Genomic DNA, 19971 nt, shown 5'->3' with positions numbered 1-19971 from the left:
AATATTTTACGTTTATATTTATCGTCGGTCTAAATTCAAATAAAAAAAAAAAAAAAAAAAAAAAAAAAAAAAAAAAAAAAAAGGTTTGGCCCATGGGGGGATCGAACCCGCGACCTTCGCGTTATTAGCACGACGCTCTAACCAACTGAGCTAATGGGCCAGTTGAAACACCTTCTGCAACAGCAAGTCGCTGTGTGTACTCGAAGGAAAAATTTTTTTATATTATTTCACAAGTCATTTTTCAAGCATTGCCAAGTAAGAAAAAAGGTTACTTTACCGTTTAACAAGTTTGAACGAAGTAAATGCGTCTGCACCATTATATCATAACTAACTTAGTTCAATAATAATAGTAAAAATTTGGCACTCTTGTGTACACGCATAAAGGTAGGGATGAAATCATTTACAAGAATAAAAACACTTTATTTTCTTATAAATGTATTCTTTAAGAATAATTCATGATAAGATACTTTTCTTAATACTTTGAATATCTCCAAATTATATACATACAGATCATTGGTATATTACACAAACATTTACATAAATTTGAATAGCATGCAATAAGAGATTCTGACATATAACTCGTAAAGTGAGACCATAGTCTATTTAAATTTAACAATAAATGAGTACATTTTAGAAGAGTAAAGCAGGTGATAGTGCATTGTAGTTCTTAATTTTTTTTCCAATAGGCTCATAATCATATATCTCTGCTTCGGATTCAGAAATACTTGCTAAATCCGTTATATCGTCGTTCTTACATTGTACATCTAATTCCAACACTTCATCGTATTCTCCCGAATAAATATCAACTTCCGATTCTATATCATTATCTTGTACTTTTGAAAAGATTACCTTAGAATGATTAATATCTGTAACTTCATTCGAATAATCCAAATCATTGACATTATTATTCTCATGATCGTTTGACAATTTATTACTTCCTAAAGAGTCATTTGTTTCAGATTCGTCGCTCAATGAATTATTTAATTCTAAGGGTATACTATTGTCGATTACATTAATACCATCGTCGACTGTAACTTTCGGTTCTGATAATCTATAATTATTTGGAATTTTATTAACGATAACGTCAGCAATTTTATCCACAATCGAACTGTTTTTCTGATCCTCCAAACGTCGTATAGATTCTGAATCGGATATAGATTTGGACACATTTTCAGGATTATTGTAGTTGGCTCGTTTTTCAAATGTATCCAAGAGTTGCATTCGAAAGACTGTAAAGGATTCTATCTTTTGACAACATGTTGCGCATAATACCGCAGAATTTAGGTCCTTGGGAATCTTGAAAAAAAGAATATATATATATACATACATACATACATATATATATATATATATGTCGTCGGGTACTACACAATATCTGATTACTACGTAGTATTTAAATTTTATATTTATATGCCATATACTACATATATATATATATATATAAATTATAAAAAATCATGTTACTAACTTTATAGCCTGTTAATAGTTCAATTCCATCATATAATTTAATTATTTTTTTACTAACTATTGGACCTGCATCGATATAATCCGAAGGTTCGATCGATAAATCGTCATTTAATATATTTTTTGCATTCTCATTTGAAACTACTCCGTGACATCCGCAGCAAACAGAATCCTGTAAAAAAAATTATGTGTTATAAAAAATAATAATTGTTGACTTATTACGCATGCATCATACTTGTTTAATCATAAACAAACGTACGTAAATTATTTTGGTCATATCGAGTTTTTGTAAAAATAATTAACTTACCATGTTTATGGAAGAAACATGTGTGTGTATGTGTGTGTGTGTGCGCACGCGCGCGCGCGCGTGTGTATATATATATATATATATATATATATAGTATTATCAATATTTCTCTTTTAAATAAATACTATTACAATAGAAACATTAAAAGCGATACAAGTATATTAGATTTAAGACCGTACCTCACCTTTTGCTTGGAGCAAAGTGTGCGACTTCAGCGACAGGCATGAGCAAAATATGAACTATAAGAGAAACTACAACGCAAGAACTAAAACACAGTGTTACCACTATTCACACATCGCATATACCGTGTATAAGCTTTTTTAGGTTATATCTCGTAAGCTAGCAATCGGGTATGTCTTTGGTAGAAAATAATAGGACGTTTAACGAAAAGAAACAAAAAAACATATGGAGTTTCATCGTTTCCTGGAAGATAAACGATTAAGAATAGTACTGATCGTTCCAATATACAAACCAATATACAAAACGATCTACGATACTAGTACAATACTATATATTAACAGTAGGTTAAATCATAGAAACACTTTTTTAATCTTCCTTTTAATCTTAAAGTATCTCTTTGATAATACAATAATTAAGCAATATCGAATTATTATTAAACTCGGGACATTTCTGATTGGGGATTGATTTTTTTCAACGGAGAACGTAACAAACCTAAGAGTATACAATCTGCCTCTAAAATAGTAGTATCCGTGGTTGAGCCTAGAAACCTCATAGACAATTCCAGATCCTTTATCTTTAAAATTACCAATGAGCCCCTAACGTAAAATCTGTAATAAATTTTTGATTGAAATTATCAATCCGTTTATATTCCGTAATATAATAAATATGATTCAATTGAACACATACTCTCCATTTTTTAAAGGTCTAGGACATACGCAATGAAATTTCCATCCAAAATCTATGTACAAATCGTCATTTACAGTTTTAAATATTTTCCCTACGACCTTTTTTCCTTCTGGATCTCCCAACTGTAATATTTTAATTACTCGCAATTAAAATAAGAATAAAATAAATATGAAACTGTCAGAGGTACTTAAAGTGATGAAATATAAATAACATACGTTCATAAACTCCGAGCGACGCAGTAAGGTAGCGAACGTTAAAGGCTTTTCAGGTTCTTTTGGTTCATCGACTCGTGAGAACTTTTCAAATGTTTGGGCAAATCCGCTCAGCTTCACTTCTGCTAGTCCTAAATCCTTATCCGACTTCATTCCATTCGATTCGCTACTCGAGATTGTTATGGATGATAGATTTTCAATCGACTCGTCAGACTCACTTTTTACTTTCTCGCTAGAAGAGTCATTCTTTTCAAGAGCTTTGTGCGAATTTATTTCTTTAATTTCAATATCCACTTGGTTCTTGGTTTTATCGATGCTATCGTCCGGAGTTTTCTCGGTACTGAACGATTTAATGGACGTTTGTTTCGTTCTGAAGGCATCGATCAAACGTAATTGTCTCCGCAATATTTCAAGACGTTGCATCGTTTATACAATAGCAAAAGAAATTTTCTCTTCTTTATGAATCCAAGTGTTATAGGTTATATTTGATTTTACCATTTGGTCCTCCCTTCGTTCCGTCTTAAGTTCCATTCATATGAGATCATTCTGGCCATACTGACTGTAACTCTACTAGGGTTTTAATAGAAATAGAAATTGTAATTGATAATGGTTGGTAGGTGGTGCCGGTAAAAATACCGGTGGGGCATGTCTCTTCGATATGTTGGGCATTGGTTTTCTTAAAAGTTCGTTTAATTTTTTAAAGACGAAAACTATGAAATTGGGACCACATCGGAAAATAGCTATTGGATGGTAGGTGAGTGTGAGCATTTTTTTTTTTTTATAGCTTCTCGAAGTATAACCTTTTAATAATCAGTTAGATCTATTGGGTATCATTTATAACCTTAAATGAAAAATTATTATAAGACGATAGAAGGAATGTTTTCGTTACCACGTGTTTTCATATAATTAAATCTTATGTTAGCTGATATTATTAATTACTTGTTATTAAGCTCGCAATTACAATTAAATCATTGTTACAGGGCTATAATAGTATCCCTAGGACTATATAGCTTTGCACTATCAAGAAAATCTATAGAATCTAAAAGGTACGAGAGTATGAAAGCAAGGCAGCGTATGCGGACGGCTTTAACCAAAGACGAATAAATTATTTAAAATATTTTATACTGTTTGTCTGTTCAATTGACAAAGAAAATATGGCAACCCTACCGCAACTAGACGAAGAAAAATTAAAATTGGTACAGGATTTGGAGATAGAAATGATGTCTGATATGTACAATCGTATGACATCTGCATGCCATAGAAAATGTATTCCACCAAAATATATTGAACCAGAATTGGGAAAAGGAGAATCAATCTGTTTAGATCGTTGTGTAGCAAAATATTTGGACGTTCACGAACGTATAGGAAAGAAGCTCACACAAATTTCCATGCAAGAAGATAATTTTATGAAAAACAAAGTAGCGGAACAACCAAAGACAAGTTAAATTACGTATCACGTACTTTTCGCAGAATGACGGTGCTATAATTGTTTATAATTTTTATTGAATTTTTTACTCTTCTGGATACAAATGGACAGTGCGTTGTCATACTTTACTGTTGTTTATGTCTGACCATTAACTTATTGTAGTTCATGGATATTAGGGTAGAGACGATAAAAGTAAAACTGTGTAATTTAATTACCAAATTGTTGAAATAAAGTTATACTTTAGAAATATTCATTATTAAGAAACAATAATTTTTTTACATCTCTTATTATTTTGCAGATTTTAATAAAATAGAATATTTTACATTTGGTTATCTAATGATTGAAAATTTATATCCCATATATAAATTATTGATGAACACAAATTTATTTCCAAATTTGAATTGACATCTCGTTTGAGCATGATTCTTATGTGATATTGCTCGGTAGATTTATAAGGATAGAACAGTCACCATTTGTAAAAACAATATGCAGAATTTGAAGTAGGAAAAGTGTGTACATATATATATATATATATATATATATACACACACACACACACGGCACGCGTACGCACGCACACACTCACGCACACGAACACACACACACACGCACATATATATACATATATATATATATATATAAATAAATCAATGGTAGAAAAAGTTTATTTCTGTAATACACATTTGTAAATAGAAAAACTAACAAAAAATCAAAGGTCAATCCAATAATTATGACAAACACAATGATTTAATTTCTGATAGCAATGCATTATATATATATATAAATCTCAAAATTTCTCTTGTACCAACGATGAAGTTTTAATGCATTGAGAAAATTATCTTAACTATATCTTCGTTTTCGTCGTAAAGTTGTTAGGCACATTTAATTTACACACATTTTTAGTCCTTCGTTGTCCGAGCTTGTATCACACGTGTGTGATGATATACGCAAATATTACATTATTTTCAATTAACCCGCAGTTTTATCTTTCACTGTGCGAGTTATCGCTAAAATTAATGTATGTTGTCCACCACCAGAAACTCGTACTACCGTTTTGCCTTCTAATTGTTTTCCTTTAACTAGTGCAGGCTCTTCTACGTCTTCTTCTTCTCCTGTGCCTAGTTGCCCGCTTGTTCCCATTCCCCATGCGTATAATTCACCTAAAATCAGCAAAATGTATTACCGCATGAAAAAATCACTACACCTTACTAACATTTAAAATACTTTGTCATTATCATTATTATTATTATTATTATTATTATTATTATTATTATTATTATTATTATTATTATACCTAATTCTGTTACTGCAAAAGATTGTGCACTACCAGCCGAAATATCAATACATTTCATAGAACTTAAAGCAGAAACTAGTGTTAATTCTTTAGCGTCCGAACAATTAGGTCCAAGGCCTAGACGACCATATTCTTTACGACCCATTACAAAAACTTGACCTATATCATCTAAAGCAATAGTATGATGTTGACCACTACTGATATGCCTCCATACTTTCCCACTAAAAGTTTTAGATATTCGTGGATGAAAGTGAGTAGCAGGCTCGCTCAAACCTGAAAGAATTCTTTTATTAATCTCTTTGTAAATTTGTAAACGCATATATATATATATATATATATATATATATATATATATATATATATACACACACACACACACACGTTATAAATCTTTGCAAATCGTCGCCCTGCTTAGAAGCACTTACCAATTTGATAATAATTATTCAAACCAAAAACATATATGTCCCCTTTATTGTATTCCTTTAAAAATGTACAATATGTACCCGCCCATATATCATCAAATTCTAATTTCTTTGTAATTTTAAATTCAACTATTCCGGGTGTTAACAAGGGCCCTATACCATGACGACTATTTCTGCTAGCCGTTCTAGCAGCTATTCGTCCTAATTGACCTTGTTCACCGCAACCACAGGTATATACATTTCCAGATTCGCTAAGTAATACTAAATGATCAGCACCCGATGCTACTTTAACTACTTTAACATTAGGTAATAATTCTATTGGAAGTCTTTCATTTCCTTTTAGCGTCAATCCCATAGTACCATGTGAATCCTAAAATCGTCAAAATATTTCTCTTTTATTTACTATGACTACATACATTATCTTTTAGAAAAGAGGTGCGCCTTACCCTAAAAGAACCCCATGCAAAAACTCGACCGTCCTCTAATAATGCAGCACTATGGGAGTCACCGGCTGTCACTTGAACGGCTTTACCAGGTAAATCGACAAAACCTGGAATAGTCTCCGAGCCTTCTTTGGATGTATCTCTTCCAAGAGCTCCTTCGTCGTTACATCCAAATGTTAATACTTCCCCGGTTTGTCTCAAGCAAACATTGTGCATACCCCCGGCTGCTATAGTTACGATATCTTGAAATCCAGGAATAGTAGCCGGACGAATCTTTTCAATGACATCTTCCCCAAGTCCAAGCTGTCCGACATCGCCTTGTCCGAACGCAAGTATATCGCCGCCTGTATTAGATTGGCGTAAATTGGGTTTCAACGTTAAATCTGCCAAAGACGAGAGAAGTTTGATAGTTTTCATATAGATAGGTCGTTACTCTATATACTTGGGAAATCAAAGAAAGAGAGGAAAAATAGAGGGGAGAGAGAGAGAGAGAGAGAGAGAGAGAGAGAAAAGAAAAGAAGAAAAAGGAAAATTGCGAATGAAAGAAAGAATTTTAGCGATGTTTCCATAATAAATATTTTAGTAGAAACTCCCACAATGTGAAATGCAATTAAACGGACGTGATCTAAAAAAAATGCAGTGATATTAGCCTGGCAGTTAAAGAAGTACATGCTATCTTTACTTTTCGAATTGTTTATCGGCTTAAATAAAAGTGAAATTTGAAATTTGCCTAGACAAATAGCAAGTGAAATTTTTACCTTGCTTTTTTTTTTGCTGCTTAGACCTCTTTTGTCCCGCCGGAGGAGCTTGGGCGGTTCGTTTAGTGGCTTTCCTTGGCGGCACTATAACATTTTTTAGGTTATGTTGATAAATGTTCTTTTAATATATTTCTCATGACTGTTACACGTAGTCTTTAAGGCAATTTTAATATTGCCGTACTTATACATACTAATATTTCGCAGCACTTGCCGTGGAATACGATTGTACCGTGCTTTTTACTTGCTTGGCGCCAAAAGTAGCAATGCTTCCGAATCTAAACGTCCGTTGCGCAACACGCGAAGATCTTAACGGCTGATTTTCAATGAAGAAACGATCGTAGCGCGGGCAAATTATTCTCATATTATCTACTCATATCTTCTTATCGTTTAATAAATATTTACCAAGAAAGGATGTAAAAATGATAAAAATTTTTATTTTAACCTTAATCTCATTCTTATTCACTTATTTCTTCGAAAGGATATACATAATATATTTACATTCGACTAATATTATTCGCCATGGCATTTCCGGTTGTTCGTTGGAGGATCCCGTTCGCGCCAATATACCAGGCCGAAAAGTATATCCAAGATCGGGCGATTATTTCGTTTGAAAATTTCTAATATTTGTTATAATAATTATTGTGCCGTTATTAATCAATTAAAAAGTATCATTGAAATTTGCTTCCGTAAATAGGAAATACGTTGCGTCGCAGCGAAACGTAATAGTAATAAGTCGTGCACAAGGAATTACGGATATTAACCTTTTATTCGGTTAAAAATTAACTCGACAGTTTCTCATTCCTTAATTGTCGTTTAAGTGCATGAAATCTATTTTGATCGGATATAACCTATATCTGTACTCACGAGTCGAAGAAGCAAATGATATATTATAATCGGCTCTGTACACACGCAAAAGTTATTAGGTAACCGATAAATTGGCAAAGCTAAAATTTTGTTTGATTTATAAATCTTATAAAAAAAAAACCCGTAAATGTGTACATAAGTATTTATGTTTTCCAGAATTACGCAGATGGACGCTTTGTTGTAAAAGCTGGGAACGACGAGTACAGGAAAGATGGAAGTTTTTATCGGCGGTGATTATCATTATCAAAAGGTAAATGATCTAATTAAATAGACCTGGTTATTAATTCTCATGGAAAGTTCGAAATTCTGTTTCGCTGTTCGATTAATTCGTATTAATTCGATTGATTAGATAAAGTGGCTTGATAAGTTTTGCCCCGTTAATTTTGCAATTATCACCGTGCGCGGCTTATATCATCAAAGTCTTATTGCGTTAGATATTACTTTGAGATGCGATAAGTTCAAATCGAACAAAAATGTCTTCGTGATAATATTATCATCTTCGGTATAAAGTTATTTATCTTCTTGGAGGAGGAATAAAAAGAAATAAATGAAAAAAAACTGTCAACGAATGAGGAAATGAAAAGATTCACTTATAAACGCGTTACGCGACAATTAGGAAAGGTCCAAAACAAAGTGTACGATAAGCAAGAGATTCGAATACCCCCGTTCTATCAGGCGTTTAGATTCGATTAGGAAGTGTGCGTGTATGTGCTTGCGCGCGCCCTCGTATTTTAACAAAACCATAAGTCTAGCCGATGAATTCATTGTCCTTTTGGCAAGGTGGCGTGCGCCTGCGAGTCCTACTAAATCGCAAATTAGTAGACAAAACGAAGAAGGTGTATGACGACGGGGGAGGGATAGGAGATTGGTCCAGGAGAACAGGGGTAGAGGTGGTTCGTCGCGGTCATCAGAGGGGTCGGAAACGTCGGAGCGCGCCAGTCGAAGGCGAGACTTCGCTCGCGCAGCTTGTCTTCATTTTCTCTCGCACGCTCGTTCCTCCTTCCTTCTCTCTCTCTCTCTCTTTCTCTCTCTCTCTCTCTCTCTCTCTCTCTCTCTCTCTCTCTCTTTCTCTCTCTCTTCCATATTCGATCCTTCGTTCGTCCGTTCGTTCGTTCGTTCGTTCGTTCGTCCGTTCGTCCGTTCGTTCGTTCGTTCGTTCGTTCGTTCGTCCGTTCGTTCGTTCGTTCGTCCGTTCGTTCGTTCGTTCGTTCGTTCGTTCGTTCGGAAGAACGACCAACGCTGACGTCTCTTATTCGAGTTAATCTTCGAAGAGGAAGAAACTCGACGTTTTCCTTATTAGTTAAGGCAAAGTTTGAAGAAATTACGACGTTAAGCAAAGGAAAATTCACAGCACGACTCCGCCACGTGGAGATGCGTGCTAAAGGATTTACGTTCGGAAGAAAAAGCGAATAAATTAGTTAAAAAAGGGAATAGCGAAAGGAATAGAAGAAACTGGGATCGATTTAGATCACGAGATTTTTTCTCAGAAAAGTCCTTTCATGTAGAGCCTACGGACAAGGATCGCAATGATACACCGTCGACGATCTCTCTTGTTTCTCGTGCAGACGGTGCTTTTAGCAGGTGAGTCCCACATACATCTAGATCGTTTAGATTTATTCCATTTAATTCCTCGTACTTTTTTCTTACCGTACAAGGAACGGAGGTAAAAGTATCCTTTCGTCAAGGCGCGCTTTTCTATCGCTGCAAGATCAACGAAACGTATTTTCTCTACTGGTGGTTAAAGTTTCAAATCGATCAAATTTCTGTGATCTCGTAAATTTCAATACTCTATATGTTGTAGATTGCATCGTAGAATTGGTATGTTCGCGTAGTTGTATCGTATAGCCTTTTTTCCTTTTCATTTTTTTTCTCTTTTGGATCTTGCCGATATTTATTGGATCTGCTATTTAATTCGTCGACTACTCGACGATCGATCTTATCGAAGTTAGGAAAAATACGAGCATTCGTGCGTTAGATTCGATCGTCGGTCATTTCTTCGTCAATTATTGCATAAGTGATATAATATTCAATAACAACGCTACCGTTCGTTATACATAACTAAGAGGTATATTTAAATATAACATGGATACTGTATTTATTGGAAACCATATAAGATAAACACGATGGTACGATATTATTTGATAGCTTTCATCGTTTCGTAAGAATAAAACGGAGCTTTTCCTTAATCTCGATACTCGCGGTGGAGCTTCTATGTTAAACGGAATTTAGCATTCGTTTTGCGACTTTCTACGAGTCGGTATAATGTTTGAGAGAGAGAGAGAGAGAGAGAGAGAGAGGGAAATACGCGTTTGGGAAAAGAGAGAAAAAAGAGAAACAAACATTAGTAAAAATGTAGCTAGCAGCAACCCACTTTTTTCGCTATCAATCATCCTTGCGATGTTTGGATGGATGGGAAAAGGGAGAGGAGTGGAAGGATTTTGCTTGATACGAGCTAGCGTTGATAGAAAATTCACTGATGGAAATTCGAAGGAGCAACGAGATACGTATCGAATAAGTTTTAGGAATCGTTTATCAAAAGTTGAAAGAATTTTTTTATTAGTAAAACTATTTCAGGAGAGGCGAACGAGTTTTTGAAATTCAGCCTTTTCGCACTTTCCAAATGAAATCACGATCGAAGATCACTGATTTTAAAGTTAATTTTTAATCATCCATATGTATGCCGTTTTGGTTTCTTGCCGACGATCATTGCGAAATTATTTATTAATATTGGAAACGTATGCGTCTGCTTTGAAACATTTTCTTTTTGGTAATCTCCTTGGAATTCGTTGGCTAAAAAAGAAAAGAAAAAACCCAGGATCGATTAGGCGACATCAATTAGGTGTAAAATTAACATAACGACTTTTAACATAAAGCGTCATTCGAGCCTTGTCTATCTGTTAATTACGTTGCTTCATTGTATTCGTTTACGTTCTCATTAATGCTCGACGTTACATAGCTTTCTTTTGTGCGATTGATTTACGTACATACGTGCTCGATTGTTATCGCGCGAGACGAATGCCGTGATTTTTTCAGCTCCACGCTTACCTATATAGATATATCGGGAATTAGCTCGCGTGTGCACAAGTTTATAAGGGAGAATTCGTTTACTAATCTCGTTCTTCGAGCGCTTCGTCACTCGAACGATCGTTCGACTTATCGACCTATCGATCTTTCCCTTTCGAGTTGCGAACTTGGAAGCGAAGGCAATCGAGAGAACCGGACTTTTCCAAATTTTCGATTAACCGGTATTAATACCGGTACTAATACCGGTACAATTCCCTCCCTCCCCCCCCCCCCGCCTTCTCCCTATTACACGAAGAAATATCGATCGTGTCGTCGTCGTCGTCGAGTTAGAAGCGAACGAACTTATTCTTTTTTCCTCTGTAAAATCTTATATCGTTAACGTAACATTGATCTTTAATCAATCTTAAAATGATTTCGCATAATCTTTTTCCTTCGTCAACAAAGATGCATTATGTCCAAAGTATCGTATGATTTTCTTTTTTGTTTTTTTATTTTTTCAAATCGTTCTCAAACGCCCCACTTATGAGTCTCTTTTGCCAAGTTAATCCGCTTCATTCCATAAAGTTTCATCAGTCGTCACATTATTCGAGCTAATCCGAATACGCACGCGTGGATTTTCCGAACTGCCATTCGTCTCTATGTTCTTCGCATATTTTTTAAGCCATGATTTTCGGACAAACGTTAATTACGTTGCGCTCTTACTTACGGTTCGTATTACATTGACGTCGCGTATATTTTCGCTTTGTTTCGTGTAAAACCATCGCGGTCTATGCACTTTAATCATAGTTCATTTGCGAGGAAAAGTATTATATGTTAGATAGTATGGCGCGTTACGTTAATATATAAAATCCGACATGGATAAGGAAAAAAGAAAGCTAACTTGGAGCAAAAAGTGTAATTATCAAATGGACCAATTCTTGTAATCAAGGAATTTTAATTATTCCGTTTAACAGGCAAACGTTCTTTTTTTCGCGTTGAGTCGATGAAATTTTACTACGGCTAGATTTTATGCGATAAACGATATTTATGTTTGTGCGAATGATCATCGAACGTGATAATTTCGAGTCTAACGATTATCGAACGTTACTTAGATTTTTCTTTGTTTCTAAGAAAAAGGATAGAAATTTCATCAACTGTATTTCCGTTCATCCCCGTTAAGGTGATTATTTCTTTCGTTGTCACGATCGGAGGAGTCTTTGAATTTCATGAAATCGTTATTCACGTCCGGGTATATTTCAGGATCGATATTCGTCTATGATAACGTCTCTTTTCTCTTTTCTTTCCTTTTTTCTTTCATCTTTACCTTCGCTGTTATTTTTTCTCTCGTCGTCGTCGAACGATTAATTTCAACGAGTCGCGCCGACTGAATTTTAATCGATATAAAGCATCGTACCTTCGCGGTTTAGCATGATCTTAACGAATTTAACGAGTCGCGTACGAGATATTTTCACAAGAGATCCGTACTACCTTTGCCTTTTCAACCACGTGCTTTTCCTTGGACCGTACACACGGAGAAGAAAGACACGGAAGGAGAAAGGAAAGACATTTCTCTTGAAGAAGAAACAACGATCAGCCATTCCCACCTCCTGAGTCTCGTGCCTGCTGAATATGCATGAAACAATCGCATATCTCATGCAATTAGCCTAAGTAAATCTTTTTGCATTTCCTCTCTTCGTCCATTTCTTTCTCTCTCTCTCTCTTTCTATATACATATATATGTATATATGTATGTATATATACGCGTACACACACAGAGCCATCCTACGTGCGTATATGTATATCCTCCATCTCTTCTTTCCCGTTTCTATGGGCCAACGAACGGACGGACGAACCAACGAATGGATGGGCGAACGAACGAACGCTTGGAAAAGTTCGCTCTAATCAGAGTGCATTTGTAATTTCCACGGGCATTCGTCGTCGATGCAAATTGCATTTTGAACATCGCGGACGGCCAGTCGCCCGATAAAATCACGCTCGTTGTTCTTCGTCATTGTACTTTTTGTTTCTACGTGCTATCCGTTCCGATTCTAAATACGGAAAGAACTTGGCGAATACGAGCTGCCGCTTTATCGCATATTACCATCCGCCTCACCTTTTACGACTATCATAAAGTTTCTAAAGCAGCACAAACAAGCCGAGTTGGTATCCTAAAAATGTATACATATTTTACGGTAACTCGCCTTAAACCGTACATACATATCTCTTTATGATTCTCATCATTTATATCGTAAAAGACGAAAGTATATATATATATATATATATATATATATATATATATATATACTGTTCGGTTTAGTTACTCTTTCTTTGTTGGCATATCGATTTCCATGGAATGATTTCTTACGTGGTCTACTGCGTCCATCATGGTCACCTTTCGGATAAGAAGACATTTTCCTCTTGCATAATTATATATATTGCATATATATATATATATATATATATATATATATATATATATATATATATATATATATATATATATATATATATATATATATATATATATATGTACGTCTAATCCTTGGGTTAGCGAATATGTATGATATCATCATTTATCTCCCTTGAAAGTGAGTTTTTATGATAATAAGAATTTATCTTAGAAACAAACATCGGTTAATTTTTTTTACTTTATCACGTAGAGTATCTACGAACATTTGTGAACTCATATATACGGGATACGATAGAGATTTAATAATGTTGGACATTCGACTAGAAAATATTTTATTGATTCTGAAAATATTTTGATAGCGCGATGAGGCAGGCAGCATCGGGCTTTTTTTTACTTTCTCTTCACGGTTCTCTTTTCCTTCGTCGCTTGCTTAAGAGATAGAAAGAACGAAAGAGCACTTGGCGTGTTCATCTTGGATGTGTTCTCAGGAAACATTGCGAGCGATGGTAAGCCCGGGGACTCCGTTAAAATCTACTTTTTTTCGCACCTCGTTGCTTCTGTTAACCAAGATTCGTTCGTTCAAAGAAAAAATAATAAGATGATCGACGGTTAAAATATCGAGCGAACTAGGTGCCGTAAAGAAAATCACTTTCTTCTCTTTTAATATTTGTCAATAATATAATTGTCGATAAAAAATAAGAAATATAAAAATAAAATAATAAAAAGGAGATCAGAAAATTCTACCAAAGTAAAACTCGACGGAGTTGGCCAAAGCTTTGGATGGAAAAGTAAAAGTGGTATGAATGAGAGGCAAAGCGAGAAAGGAAAATTGAAAAGATCGAGTCACCGGAAGAAACGAGTGCGCTTCGTGAAATTCGCAAAAGATTCGATTCTATGGAGGTTTCCATTTTCCAAAAGACTATACCTTTTTCTTCTTCTTCTTTATCGCGAAGACGAAGACAAAAACGACGGCGGCGAAAGTCCATCGGATTACCGGATTCGTACCGGAAGTTCGTTCTGAATCCGCGAATCTGCTTCGCTCGGCGCCGGAAGTCTTTTAAAAGTTTGATTAAACTCGAACAGCGTGGCGCGTGTTGATGAAACATTGACCGTTTAAAAATGATACGGTCAATGGAGACGGATCGAATGAAAAGGCTGAATGAGAGATGGAAAGAAGCGGGGACTTGGATTTAGAAATTCGAGCAAGCTTGTGCCATTTCATTCTATTCCTTCTTCCTCTATCTCTCACGATCTCATTCATTTAATGCCGTTGTGACGTCGAAACCGATAAAGGCCGACCCTGTTCGCGAGGAAGAGAAGCAAAGTTTTTCTTTTGTCTTACGGTACGACGCCATTAAATGGAGCATGTCGTCGTTCTCCCTCGGCGAAGTCGCTCCTGATGAAATGGACACGGTTCTATTGCTGAACAGAAACGGGGGCGTGAGAGAGAGAGAGAGAGAGAGAGAGAGAGAGAGAGAGAGAGAGAGAGAGAGAGAGAGAGCTAGGCACAAGGGTGCTGTCTTGCTATTTCGTTAGGACGAAAAGCTCAAAAGTTCACGAGTGTTCCTTTCTAATCGCGCTATTTTCTTTTCTAAATATTATACAATTTTCATTTTATCTTACGTCGGATCGCGACCCGCCCAAGATTTACATATTTTACGACGACAGAATACTTTCGCTTTTTTATTTTCCACTCGAGTCATCCGATTAAACGATTGTTATTCAACTGATAACCGTCTCGACGAGCATTTAAGAGAATTCCATAAAAATTTAAAAATGGCAGTGCGCGCGGGAGTACAAAGTAAGAGCTATCACTGCCGATTTGAAAGTCTAAAAGAGAATTACTTGTTTATGAGAAGGCGAGGTCCGAGCTTTTCACCGCGATACACAGCAGCAGCAGCAGCAGCAGCAACAGCACCTGTTGGAATACAAAGCCAGTGGAGTGCAGTCATCTCCGCTTTCGTTCGTAAATAAGTGAAAGATGTTACCGACCGACTGCAGTAATCCTTTAAAAGCTTTTCTAAAAGTACGGATTTCTATTATAATTCACGTAGCCTCTTTTTTCGTCGAGCGACAGTACATACATTTTTATACCGGGGAATGAAAGAGGGATACAGTCGCGAACGATTCTCTTGGCAACAACGACGTTTCTTTTAACTTGCTCGATCGAGTAACCATCAAAGACCAGCCATAACTAAAAAATCGAGTAGAAAGACGAAGTGTACCAACTTGGTTGAAGTAAAATTAATCGAGTTCGATCAATCGATTTTTGATTTTCGATAGAATTTATCAAATGCCAAGTCCGCGTATGTGTTCCTTTATAAAATCGATTTTCCATTGGGTTGTTATTGTTTTACAATGCGCATCTCGATCGTTTTGTCGATTTAATCGTAACGAGGACGCGTCGAGGAAACTATTTACCGATCGTCGTGGACTTTCGTACCAATTGATATTTGATATCGATTTTATCCCTTTGTCGAATTACACGTCGAATTCTCTTTAGGACGAGTCTATCGTATTGCGTATCGTAGTAAAGGGATATAATATAATAAGAGAGAGAGAGAGAGAGAAAGAAATCTGTGGTGATGTATTTTTATTGCACTATCACGTATTGTTTTCTAATCGTAGATCCTTGGCCTTTCCTCTACGCGCGCACACACGTATTTACGCTCGGATGCACGATTACGCTTAACAAAACTATCGGTTTCACGCTTTTCTACTTTGTATCGTAATCCGTAGGGATGTGTGCGCATCGAAGATATCAAAGTCACAGGTGCGTGTATGCACCTAAAAAGATGGTACTCGTACGTGATAACAATGTGATAGAAACGATAAATGTCCTTACAGTGAATAAATTTAAATCGATCCGCCATAAAACAGTTTGGCACGTTTCTCGACAGTTTTACAACTTGCTGCATTATCGTTGTAACGTTGATCCAGCGATCGATCGATAGAACGTTGCAAACTCTCTCTTTTGATTTTAAAGATTTTGGGTTAACTTAGATCTTAGATTAAATATTGTCACGGATCACCGAACGACGAGTCTCCTCACTGCCGCGATCGCTCTTATGCTTTTCCATGATAATTATTATGTCATCGGGCAAGGTACAAGCAAAGGACTAGCGCGACGATCGATTTTCCATAATTCTACTTCGCACCGCTAATCGGTTGACATAAGACAGAATTAGTTCGCCCCCTCTGGATGCTTGGAATATGTGCGATGAAAGGTTCGTGGTCGATCGATCGGCCGGTGGAGATTCTTCAAACGATTAACTTTTTTCCTCCGTTTACCCTTTTTGCAGTAGAATTTCAATTTTATGACGTCATTCGTAGAAGAGAGATACACGGGAGTAAGCAGAATCGTCGGACTGGATCGAGTCCGCTGAAACGAGTTTATATGCGAGAGGAAAGTTTGTGTCTCTCTCCCTCTCTCTCTCTCTCTCTCTCTCTCTCTCTCTCTCTCTCTCTCTCTCTCTCTCTCCACTTCTCTATCTCGCCTTCTCTTCTTTGCCAGCGCGTGGAATGGCTTCCATGCACCCTGTCATAGTTTATTCGTTTCCATGCACCCTGTTTGCTTTCAGCTCGCAACAGCTGCAGCACGTAGCCTCGCTCTTCTACTCTCGCACTTTCGTCGAGAATTACGACGATTTGGAAAAATCGCGTTTGCATGTTTAAGCCAACCGCGAACTCTTCGTGTCCTTTCGACGAAAGGGACTCTCCGCCTTGCCTTTTAGCAAAATTCGCATTTTCGGTCACCATTTCCCAATGTAAATTATAACGAAACGAATTACTATTTCTTTTGCTCGAAACTTTTATTTTTCAGTGGTAATACGAAGGAGGGCTAAGAAGATATTTTATTTCGATACGATTGTCTTTTGTGTCTATGTAGGAAGAGGAAAAAAAGGAAGAAAAAAATATGTACACACAAAAAGAGAGAAAAATAAAAAGAGGAGACGGGGAAAGTTTTCCACTCTCGTAAAAGAAATTTACGGAGGATCGTACGTGTCTTTCGAAAGCCGCAAGACTTTGGAGCATTCCTCATAGGAAGGATACCGTAGAAATTTGATTTATAATTCCGATCGCGGTAGGGAATTATTAATGCGAAAAGTTTGCAAAGATCCGATCTCGTCTGCCTTCGAAATCGTGCGAGACGAACTTTAGATGACTCGTATATGCTTTTCCTTCCCTTTCCGTTTTAAGAAGTAAAAAGTGAAGAGAGGGAGTAGAGGACACGGTAGAAAAAAGCGAACTGGGAGGAATAAAGAAAAAGAAGATCTCGTGGATGTTTACGGTAACGCGGATCGAATTCTGCGATCGGACCCGGATATTGTCTACGTCTGCTAAGAATTTTCCAAGTCAAGTTTGTACTTACCGTCGAAGTAGCGCGAGCATAAACGTCCCGACGACACACTTGTAGAGTTTTGTCGTTCAACTTCCTACTCCCGCCCTCTCTCTCCTTCTCCCTCTCCCTCTCCCTCTCTTTCCGGTCGTATATGCGAGTCGTCTTCCGTTTACGGTACGTTAGAGTTTCTCAAGATTTCGCTCGACCGAAAGTAATTAAATCCGTGATATAGCAAATTCTATCCTCTGTTTCTATATGCTAAGTAATGAAATTGCACGTAATATGAAACAGATGCTCCTTATCCTGGAGAAATTCAATCCGATATTGATATTAGTCTTCGAAAGAAATTGAATGAAAAAAGCAGTTAGAGATTTAAGAGAAAACTTTTTTCTCTGGATACGTCGTTTGCTGACGATCGATTTTCCCTCACAATTTTCAGATTCATCTACGTAATCACGATACCACGATAAATAACGTTCGCGTTGCACTATATCGAAAGAGCACCAGGCATTTAGTATCGTCCCTATCGTTCGCGTTCGTCTCTCGAACAATGGAGTAATTAAATTTTGATTAATCGATTCGTTCCTTTATGCAGAAATGATCATTACGGTGGTCACTGTTGGCCCAGCGTATATCACATATATCGCATATTGTGTGCGTATATATATATATATATATATATATATATATATATATTTGTATGCATACACAGACAGAGACGGACATGTACCGTTTAGGCGCAAGACCATGATTCTTCGTCAAAAATGCTGGCGATTTGTCGGTGAGTTAACGTCCGAGCTTACTACCCGTTAAAAACAACATATCGATTATCGGTAAGCTGTCGTTTATCGCGACAACCGTCTTTTAACGCAAAAGAGACATGGAAAAAAGGAATTCTTTGGAATAATCAGCTTGATCGATCCTTTCTCATCCGTATTAGGCAGGTCTTTCCCTTCTTCTTTTTTCGTTCGTCCTCGCGCAACTCTACGAATATCTTCTCCCTTTGGCGAGTTCCATTCTTGCTCTCTCTTACTTGGAGATTTTACCTCGCCGAATCAGCGAACGTGGATAAATGCCACATAATCCGACTGCCTCTGATTGCTTCGTGGCGGAACCGAGGTTATCGTCAAATCCGCATGGAGACCTCCATGTCTGTGGTATTTGGTATCGAGCTCGATGTATCTACATAGTTAACTCAAAACCTAGACCACCGCATAGGATGCCAGAACGAGATGAACGTTCGTCGAAGAAGGGAACTTGTTATATTCGTTCGTTTACGAAAGGACGGAAATATTCTTCCTGAAGGAGGCTGAAAATGTATTCGGTTATATTTCATTGTTTCGCGATTCTAAAATACAACGAGAGATATGGTAGAATCGAGGGCGAATCGATAAATGGAATAAACTTTTCCTCCCTTTTTTCTTCTTGGAGATCCTATTTTTATATACCTACGTAGATATATCGGTTGTATATAATATATTCTGTGAAAGAAGTTAAAAAATATAGGGACAATATATTTCGTACTGTCGTATCTATTATCAGTACATATTCCGTACTTTCGTATTATCAGGAGAAAGAGGACAGTCGAGAAAGATTATTATGCGGTTACCCGATGAGTAACGGGCACGAGTAGAGAGAGAATGAGAGACGCGAGGCTCCCATTGAGTTTCTCTCTCAACGGAGCGAACGAAAACAGAGAAAGTTGTTCCTCCGACGTATAGTTGCGAACATATTTGGAGAAGTCACGGGATCGTAATTAAAAGTGCGCTCTGTAGTCCCTCCATCGGCTTAAAGCTTTTACTGGCTAATTAAAATTTTCTCGAAATAGCATTGCATAATGATTTTTTTTTTTTGCGACGAGAATGAGAATCCGACATAAAGCCATGGAGAATCCAATGAAATAAGCGAACATCGTATTTTTGCAACGTGATAATCAAAGACTTGTCTTTTCTATATCAGTTAGCACAAGGGTCGCGCGCCAGTGTCTGCGCGCAAAGTATATGAAGATCCTCGAAAAAGTAATTGCTTTTGGGTATTTCTTTTTCTTTCTTCCTTTTTTTTTCTTTTTTTTTCTTTTCTTTTTTCTTTCTTTCTTTTTTCTTTTTTTCCCCCTCCCTATAATTGCACCTAGGAAATTTAAAATCAATCACACGTATAAT

General features: G+C 36.5%; 4 protein-coding genes and 1 non-coding gene across 14 annotated transcripts in view; 2 read left to right on the top strand and 3 right to left on the bottom strand.

Moving 5' to 3' along the window:
* Positions 1-86: 86 nt before the first annotated feature.
* On the bottom strand, positions 87-160 carry Trnai-aau. Its single transcript has one exon. It is a non-coding gene; the product is annotated as a tRNA-Ile (tRNA).
* Positions 161-368: 208 nt separating this feature from the next.
* LOC124431919 lies at positions 369-4018 on the top strand. Of its 2 annotated transcripts, none has more exons than XR_006944143.1 (3): positions 369-384; positions 3468-3604; positions 3831-4018. XR_006944143.1 is itself a non-coding variant. In XM_046980351.1 (3 exons), the coding sequence occupies exons 1-3, from the start codon at positions 2177-2179 to the stop codon at positions 3952-3954; spliced, it is 372 nt and encodes a 123-aa protein (XP_046836307.1). In that variant the 5' UTR covers positions 2170-2176; the 3' UTR covers positions 3955-4018. The 2 variants fall into 2 exon arrangements, 1 of the variants encoding a protein (XP_046836307.1); XM_046980351.1 differs by lacking the exon at positions 369-384 and adding an exon at positions 2170-2291 and having other exon boundaries at positions 3468-3600.
* Positions 419-3415, bottom strand: LOC124431917 (28S ribosomal protein S28, mitochondrial). 6 transcript variants are annotated; one of them, XM_046980349.1, is made up of 5 exons: positions 2854-3415; positions 2639-2760; positions 1956-2559; positions 1469-1636; positions 419-1296 (listed from the first exon to the last, which is right to left on the bottom strand). In XM_046980349.1, exons 1-3 carry the CDS (start codon positions 3271-3273, stop codon positions 2385-2387), a joined length of 717 nt encoding a protein of 238 aa, XP_046836305.1. In that variant the 5' UTR covers positions 3274-3415; the 3' UTR covers positions 419-1296; positions 1469-1636; positions 1956-2384. The 6 variants fall into 6 exon arrangements, with proteins under 6 accessions (XP_046836305.1, XP_046836304.1, XP_046836302.1 ...); XM_046980350.1 differs by having other exon boundaries at positions 1252-1420; positions 1526-1636; XM_046980348.1 differs by lacking the exons at positions 1956-2559; positions 2639-2760; positions 2854-3415 and adding an exon at positions 1772-1929 and having other exon boundaries at positions 1526-1636.
* A 620-nt stretch (positions 4019-4638) lies between the features above and the next one.
* On the bottom strand, positions 4639-7501 carry LOC124431913 (regulator of chromosome condensation-like). Of its 2 annotated transcripts, none has more exons than XM_046980333.1 (6): positions 7385-7501; positions 7194-7277; positions 6439-6818; positions 5996-6362; positions 5571-5843; positions 4639-5436 (listed from the first exon to the last, which is right to left on the bottom strand). In XM_046980333.1, coding segments are annotated over exons 1-6 (1296 nt in total). In that variant the 5' UTR covers positions 7386-7501; the 3' UTR covers positions 4639-5245. The 2 variants fall into 2 exon arrangements, with proteins under 2 accessions (XP_046836289.1, XP_046836290.1); XM_046980334.1 differs by having other exon boundaries at positions 6439-6779.
* A 1486-nt stretch (positions 7502-8987) lies between these two features.
* The window catches only part of LOC124431910 (hemicentin-2), an 85227-nt gene continuing 74243 nt past the window's right edge, over positions 8988-19971 (top strand). For 2 of the 3 annotated variants that reach the window (XM_046980324.1, XM_046980325.1), the window contains exon 1: positions 8988-9638. In XM_046980324.1, coding sequence (XP_046836280.1) covers positions 9584-9638 — 55 coding nt within the window. In that variant the 5' untranslated portion in view covers positions 8988-9583. The remainder of the gene's footprint in view (positions 9639-19971) is intronic. The other variant, XM_046980326.1, reaches the window with a different exon arrangement.

This window comes from Vespa crabro, chromosome 22 (assembly GCF_910589235.1).
Source record: "Vespa crabro chromosome 22, iyVesCrab1.2, whole genome shotgun sequence".
Classification (NCBI taxonomy): domain Eukaryota; kingdom Metazoa; phylum Arthropoda; class Insecta; order Hymenoptera; family Vespidae; genus Vespa; species Vespa crabro.
The sequence above is the reverse complement of the archived record's forward strand: the minus strand, read 5'-3'. Positions and strand labels throughout refer to the sequence as shown.

Bases quoted from the DNA above. Each gene is read 5' to 3' on its own strand.
- LOC124431917 (XM_046980345.1), bottom strand. The intron at 1,297-1,468 runs GTTAGTAACATG...CTTTTTTTCAAG, and splicing joins AACTATTAACAGGCTATAAA to ATTCCCAAGGACCTAAATTC.
- LOC124431919 (XM_046980351.1), top strand. From the start codon at position 2,177: ATGGAGTTTCATCGTTTCCTGGAAGATAAACGATTAAGAATAGTACTG. The intron at 2,292-3,467 runs GTAGGTTAAATC...AATGGTTGGTAG, and splicing joins TACAATACTATATATTAACA to GTGGTGCCGGTAAAAATACC. The intron at 3,601-3,830 runs GTAGGTGAGTGT...TCATTGTTACAG, and splicing joins CGGAAAATAGCTATTGGATG to GGCTATAATAGTATCCCTAG.
- LOC124431913 (XM_046980333.1), bottom strand. The intron at 6,819-7,193 runs GTAAAAATTTCA...CGTCTTTGGCAG, and splicing joins GCAGCAAAAAAAAAAGCAAG to ATTTAACGTTGAAACCCAAT. The intron at 6,363-6,438 runs GTAAGGCGCACC...TGACGATTTTAG, and splicing joins TTGCATGGGGTTCTTTTAGG to GATTCACATGGTACTATGGG.